Source organism: Miniopterus natalensis, chromosome 4 (genome assembly GCF_054644295.1).
Source record: "Miniopterus natalensis isolate mMinNat1 chromosome 4, mMinNat1.hap1, whole genome shotgun sequence".
Lineage (NCBI taxonomy): Eukaryota > Metazoa > Chordata > Mammalia > Chiroptera > Miniopteridae > Miniopterus > Miniopterus natalensis.
In genome coordinates this window covers 11,038,650-11,046,212 of record NC_142084.1, presented here as the reverse complement: position 1 = coordinate 11,046,212, position 7,563 = coordinate 11,038,650, and the positions used below count along the sequence as shown (strand labels likewise).

General features: G+C 48.7%; 1 protein-coding gene across 1 annotated transcript in view; it reads left to right on the top strand.

Moving 5' to 3' along the window:
- Window positions 1-708: 708 nt before the first annotated feature.
- Window positions 709-7,563, top strand: part of STK32A (serine/threonine kinase 32A) — an 88,519-nt gene continuing 81,664 nt past the window's right edge. Inside the window, exons 1-2 of the mRNA XM_087815918.1 lie at window positions 709-793; window positions 4,452-4,589. Of these exons, the coding sequence (XP_087672044.1) occupies window positions 4,538-4,589 (52 nt within the window). The 5' untranslated portion in view covers window positions 709-793; window positions 4,452-4,537. The remainder of the gene's footprint in view (window positions 794-4,451; window positions 4,590-7,563) is intronic.

Below are 7,563 nucleotides of genomic sequence, written 5' to 3'. Positions count from 1 at the left end.
AGGACATGGGTCCACAAAGGGTCCTCTCCATTAATTGCTATGTTATACCGGGCAAGTAGTTTCCTTCTCTGTGCCTCAGTTTCCCCAGCAGTAAAACGAGGACGTCTGCTAGATCATAAATGGTACGAGATCCTTCTTGCCGGGTCCTATGCAATTCTCAGCCCTCTAATACCCCTGGGAAGTCGGAAAGGAAATCCTGTCTCTCTCCATCTCAGATCTGCGGGCTCATACCCGCCACCCCCTGTACCCACCAAACTCGGTGGCGTCGCCCGGGATTTCTTGGATGGGAAGGGGGTCAATTCGGGGGGGGGGAGGACGGGGGGGGAGGGACTGGGCCTCCGCCCGGGAAGTTGGGGAGCGCCATGCATCCAAGTGGCTCGGGACGGTGCCAGGGCCCCGCGGGGTCCCGGCCACCAGCTCCAGCCGCGCGCGCGGCGCTGTCTTCAGCACCGTCTTTCCGCGGGGATCCCGGACCCCGGGCGACTGCTTTCCGTTTCTGGGGACCGGGGCTGGCCAGAGGCTCCCCGCCCCCACCCCCGCCCCCGAGCCAGCCCCGGAGCCGCGCCTCCAGGGGGCGCTGCGCGCTCGGCGGCGCCCGGAGCCCCCCGCAGCCCGGCCGCAGGTGCCGCGCGCCCGCCCCGCCGGCCCCGCCCCGCGCGCCCCGCCCCGCCCCGCCCCGCCGCCCGCGCGCGGGCGCTGGGTGCCTCTCCCGCTCCCGCCGCGGCCCTGGGAGCTCCTTGCTGAGCACGGGTCCGAGCTCCTCGGAAGGCGTGAGCGCAGAAGCGAGATCGAGGTGAGTGGTGGCCCCGACGCTCTTTTTCTGTTTAAGGACCCTGCAGACTAAGGGCGCTGCTGGGGAGCTAGGAAGTTAAAGGGGAGCAGAAATAAGACAAAGGCAGGCGGTCGGGGCACAACCACAACCAGAGAGGGCGGGGACCGGTCCAGCATCCTAGCCACGCCGTCCCCTACCTGGCCCCCCGGCCCCCCGCCCCCCGCTCCCGCCGACTCGGGGCCAGACACACGCCCCGACTCCGGCACACGCTGGCTGGGCGGAGGTGAGCGCTGGAGCGTGTCTGCTTGTTTCTTTCACTCAGCTTCTAAATAAGCAGAAACTTCCCTTGAGGTTGGCTTCATCTCCACAAGGATTATTCCCACCCCAGCTGAAGGGCTTGAACGCAGATAAATAAAACGTGGGGTATTCACACAGTGGCCTGGGCGCAGCGCTTAACAGGCAGGATCAGAGCTGCGGGCATCAGCAACCTACATGATCATAAGATGCAAAACATACCTACTCTAGGATGTCATTTAGGCGACTTGCTTTAAAACCCATGTCACGCTGTGCGATCGTAGAAGGTGGACTGTAAAAGGTGTCCCAGGTTCAGGACGGTGGCTGTCTTTGGGAGGCATGAGGGGGATGAGGAGGAATGAGTCTGGCCTGAGGGCTGAGGTGGAGATCATGCTTACCTGTAATTTTTGAATACATAAAAATGATGAAGCAAAGATGGTGACATATAAACACTGGAACCGAGAGCGGTGTTGACTTGGGTGTTTTTAATGATCTTTTTTTTTTCCCTCTGGTTCTAAGTCTTTCTCAGTGTAAGAGGCTCTGGTTTTCAAATGCAAACAGAATAGTTATGCCTGGGCACATGCTGTTGCGATGAAATGTAAACAGTTTTGTGGGAAGTTGCAACTTTCTTGCATCACAACTTAGAGTCTTCAATTCCTGAAGATGGCAGGTGTGTACCTAGGGGGCCTTAGCTGCTTGGAAAAGCTCACCTGTGGACGGCCCCCAAAGTATAAGCCGAAGGTCAAATGCTCACATCAGAGAGGAGTCTGCAGTGAATAGTCTGATAATTGGCCAGGTCAAGGTAGAATCTGGAAATTTTCTGTGTTCTTATAAAACACATAGCTCTTTCTCTTATATTTCCTATGTTTAGGAGGTTCATTTCCATGGGTGGTGACTGTCCTCTTGACATCTTGAAACGATGCTTACGTGACACTGCAGACTTAGTACCAGGTCAGAGGGTGTTAGGTTTGGTAGGAGTCAGTCCTATATAGCTCTCTGGGCCCATTCAGCAGAATGGGGTGGGGGTGGGGGGAAGTGTCTCCATTTTTCTAGCAGAGAAAGGTTGATTTCTTTCAGGACAAGAGGGAAAGCTGTCTAATTTGGTTCTGCATGCGGGGAGAAGAGACAGTGCTAAACTGGATTGGGTGTGCCAGGTGCGACAGAGAAGCCGCCACCTAATAACTCCATCCACCTCTCTCTCCCGTTTCCATAGCTTCTTCCTGCTAAAAATCACTGGGTCTTTGCTGAACAAAATTGTCTGCACATCCAAATGAAATTCTGAAATGTGGCAAATTGCAGTAATATCCCTCTCACTTTCTCTTTCTGATTTGACAACTTGCAAGGTCAGGGCTTGGCTGCAGGAAGATGGGCTACTTAAGAGAATCCCGAGGTGTGAAGAACATATATAAGAATGACAGGCTTGGGGTGCGGTGTGAAAACTTGGGTCCTGAGGCTTGATACAAAAAATAAACGAGAATGTAGCTCCCCCCTGTCGGCTGTGTTAACAATCGCAATTCCTTAAAATCAACGTTCTCTTTAGGATCAGTCCTCTCTAATGTCATCTGTGCTGCAAGCCTTCACACTGGTTCCCACTTAGTCTGGACTCTAAATGCAATAATAGAACACACAGGGCACCCTGATGGCTCCTTCCCAGCCCACAGCCAAACACTGAGGCATCTCACTTGCTTCCTCCGACCCCCTCTTCTGCTGGAATTAAAAGCCCTTTGTCTTTTAGCCTGGAAAGACTGTTGGGTTCTTTCTGTTTTCCTGATCTCCGTAATCCCCCTGGGCGTCCTCCAGCCACCTGTGACCGCCTGCCTCTCCCTGCCCAATCCCATACCTTTTAATTGGTTGCTTCCTGATTGCTGACTCTTTGCTCTCGGTTTAATTGTTATTTTTAAAGTTCATAAGGCACGTTGCCAGCAGTTGGCTTTTAGTATGAAAAGTAGCATTTCCTTAATGAGTCTGCCTTCCAAATGAAGGCTTTACTTATGTTTTCCTGGCTGGAAAATAAGCTTTTGTTCTAGGCTTGTTGAGGGGCTTCTCAAGTTCTTTTTCAATAACATCGTTAGGCCAGGTTCCCTTGGGACACTTTCTTCAATGATGTCTCTCATCTGTGTTTCCTTCATGCCAAAAAAAGTCCAAGAGGAAACCAGTCACCAGGTGTCAAATTAAATGAATGCATAAATAAATGAAACGACACATCGATGTTTCTCTCTCTCTCCCTCTCTCCCTTTCTCTCTCTCTCTAAAAGTCAATTAAAAATAATACATGATAAGGAAATACTGCTACTATTAAAAATAGCAGTAGCTAACATTTATTCTTTGCATGTTATGTGCTAGGCATTGTGCTAGTTGCCTTCCATATATTACATTAACTATATCCCATGAGCTGTATTTCTCCCATGCATGCAAGTAGCTCAGGTAATATAGCTAAAAATGAATTTTTAAATACTTTGTATAAAATCTCCATCTTTGCCCATTTTTGGTAGATCTGAAGGTCTGGTTCCTGGGCCCATGTTTCTACTTGGCAGCAATCTCTTAGATTTCAGGGCAGTGACCTCTTTTAGATGGAGTCTGTCTTTTCCATGTTGCCAGTGTCCCCACCAGGCACTAATGTCTTCTGGTCTGGTTCACTGATTTGCATTTCTGCCTGGCCCTTGTGGGCATCTGGGCTTGTGATTTTTGAGGAAGGCACTGTCATTTCCCCATTTTACAGGTGAGATGTGAAGTCACTCACTGCCCAAAGCCATTCTCAGTGTCAGTTTTAGAACCAGAACTCTGGATGCTGCCTCTTTTTACCAATTTCAAGGAAGGTAAAATTATTTTTTTTCTCACCCAAGGATATGCTTATTGATTTCAGAGAGAGTAAGGGAGGGAGAGAGGGGGAGAGAGAGAGAGAGAGAAATATCACTGTGAGAGAGAATCATCAATCCATTGCCTCCTGTATGCTACCCCACCAGAGATCGAACCTGCAACCTAGGTCTGTGCCCTGACCGGGAATCAAACCTGCAACCCTTTGGTGTCCCAGATGGACGTTGCTCCAACCAACTGAGCCATCTGGCCAAAGCAGCAAAGTAAAATGCAATTAGGTTTAAAAATTAAAAAAAAAAAAAAAAAAGAAGAAGCCATAAATGTATATTTTTCCAGGACTTTTTAGCCCTCACATACATTACTTAATTTGAACTTCAGAGTAGCTCACAATTATTGAGCACTTATGCAGTAAAACTACTTTACATATTATCTCATTAAGTAACATTTCATCTGCCTTTGCAGTAAGGACCATGATCAAGCTCAGGGGAAGGGGAAAAGAAACATGTTAAGCGTATACCCCATTTGTGAGGTATTATAAAGCTATCATTCCCTGTTCTCTCCTTGATGTCTAGCTAAGGCTTCCAGACCTCTGTTGAGTGAAGATGAATGTTTCTGCCAAGATTATGTAACTGGAGGATCCAGGTCTGGGCAGACGACCATGGGAGCCAATACTTCAAGCAAACCCCCTGTTTTTGATGAAAATGAGGATGGTAAGAAATGTGTGATAGTTGTGCATAAAATATAGGATTTTGCACAATTTAAATATAAGCTCTTAGTTTCTTAAGCGTATTTCAAGGTACTGCAAGGCTAAACCTAAGGACCTTGTATGCTCATGGTTAGATTTTACCTCCCACTTCTCCCACTTTCCATGGGACTTCAGGCAGCTGCCTTAATCACGACTGTTCCAATGCCCTTTGTCCAAAGGGAGCTGTTTGTTGGGCACCTGGTCAATAGGAGACCTTGAAATGAACCGATTTCTTTGTTCTCTGTGCTATTCCCCTGACAGTCGAAGTTACCCCTACCTACTGCTAGTTATTATAGCAAATTTCTTATATTATCGAATTACATGTGGGTGATAATGGCTGCTCATAGAATGAAGTCATTAAGTAGGTGCTCTCTGAGCCTGGAGCTGCCAACGTGCGGGGTCTTAGACAAATGCCGCAGTGCTAGGGCGCAGGAAAAAGAATCAGTGGAAGACTTTCAGGGCCAGGCTCAGCAAGAAAAGTAAAGGCGTGGGTCTTGATTCTCAGTCACCCCCCAGCGAGGCCCTGAACCAGGCAGGTGCCTCCCCTGGTCCCTCTGGAGGTCGTGGAGCAGCCCAGTCAGTAGGCACAGGGTAGCAGCTGTTTGTAGGTCCTTAGGAAAAAGAAGGCCCCAGCCTTTGGGTAAGTTGGCCAGGCCTCCCAGAGGGAGCCCCAGAGTCATTCCCAGGAGCTGTGCTAAGTGGGCCTTAAAGGAAACGAACAACCAACTGAGATTCAGGAGACCCGAGCGCCAGGCCTGCTTGCCAGCTACCTGCGGGGCTCGAGTTCATTTGTTCCCTCTAGCTTCAGTTTCCTTATCGATGGAGTGAGAGACAGGCGAACCTTGATGGTCTGATTGACCTCAAAAGGTTTATCATTTTCCCATCCTAAAGCCACTGAAATAATGATGCAGCAGCATTAGAATCACCACGGAAAGCTGGTGGTGTTGGCGTGGCCGTTTGATCCCTGGGAGGGAAGCTGAAGCTGCCGGTGGCTCAGACGACGAGATGGGCAGGGTCCCTTTCTCATGCAACAAGCGAGGCGTAAGCAGTGGGCGATATGTGGCCCCCGAAGGCTAGGAACTGGGGCTCTGACGAGCTGGCTTCTTTCCTGCCCTTTCCATCCCGAGTGTTCCTGTCCCCCTGGTGCCTCAGGCTGGCTCAGCACCGTGTCCGATTCCAGCCAGCGGGAAGGGGAGGGGAGGCCGTGCCCACTCCATGATCTGGTGGTAGCTTGTCACTGTCACTCGCATGCACATACCTAGTTACAAGGGACCTGGGGAAATTAGTTTGTTTCGTCATATGGCCATGAACCTTCTCAAAATAAGGAGTTCTAGTTTGTTACCAAAGAATTAGCTGTTTGCCGGGGTCATGGGGTCAACAAGAAGTCTGCTACAATCTTAGTCTTTGAGACTTTGGACTGACCCTTTTGAAAACAAAACCCTGACTGACCAGTATGCCTTGTCCCCAGCTATTCACTATTAATTTAGGGCCGCGTTGTTATTGCCCGTACAAAATATTGCATAGGAACCCTGAAATTATCTACTTTGAAATGGTCTTAAGAAAACTGTTTTCCACTCGTATTTCCATTGCCTTGCTTTCCTTAATCAAGTAGGAAAGGCAAGGACCTAGAGACCAGCGATGTTACTTGATGCTTCCATCTCTAAAATGGGAAGACAAGTCGGCTTGGACTTTATTTGTTTGGATCACTATGCTCCCTATGGGTTCACAGCTAATGTTGTACATGGGGCTGGTCCTTAGAGAACAGAGTAGGAAAGAGAGACCAGCTTCAGGCTCGTAATTTGCTAAGGGCGTGTGTCACGTTAAGGTATTGGGATAGCATTAGAAAGAGAAAACACAGAAATGTCTGAATCCTCCTTAAGTCGGCCAGCCCTTTTTCTCATGGCGTGCCCAAGAAAGTTACAGGGCCAAGGAAGTGTGGCCAGTGGGAAATGAGGTGCCACTTCATAACTACCTTCAAGGAACCCTGGAAGCACTTAGGTCAGGGTAGGGTTAGGTTTAAGGAGCAAGCAGTTCTTTCTTGACACACTCTAGGTTTCCACTTTTTTGTTTCCAACTCCCCCAGCCAAATGAGATGATCCCACTGCAGCGCCCATAAGAGAACTGCTGAGCAGTAGAGGATGTCTGTGCTTGCCAGGGGCCAGGGCTGGGTCCGTTTATAACACAGCTGCAAGGCAGAAACTCAAGGGCAACTCTGCCGGCTATGAGTCTGTCACTCTGGAAGACACGAGGAACAGAGGAGAAAACAAGATGACCCGTCCTCTGCCCTTGTACGGCTCAGATTCTAATGGTGGAAGGCCATCAATAGGCAAGTAAACTTCAGACAGTGTTCAGGTGCCTCCAAGGAAAGAACTCAGCGATCTCATGAAGTGCGACAGGGTGATGGTGGAGACCATGCTGGACAGGGGATGGTCGGGTTTGGCCTCTCTGAGAAGGTGACATTTGATTTGGAGCCTGAAAGGTGAGAAGAAGCTACTCATGCAATGATATGAGGGTGGTTCAAGCACAGGAAAAAAGCAAATCCGAAGTCCAAACAATGACAACATTGGGAAAGAATAGTTGCCTGTATCATAATATTCCGATGAGCATGAGTTTGCATATTATAAAACTGTAATTTTGTAAATCAATAAGTCTTATAAAGTTGATTTGGCTCCTTTAATAGCTCTGGATTGAGCACAAGGTAAAATTTTATTTGATTGCTGCAGAGCTTCCAACCAAGAAACAGAAACAACAAAGGAGAAAGCGCTGACTAATCAATTAACATTAATGCTTATATCATTTTGATCTCCATATTTTAACATAAATCAAATCGGGCCAGAACCTAGGGCACCAAAATGAGCCAATTTAATTATTTTAAAAATATTGCTGACGAGAATCCCAATATGTGATGGAAAAGTATTTAACATTTCCGTCAGTGTCTG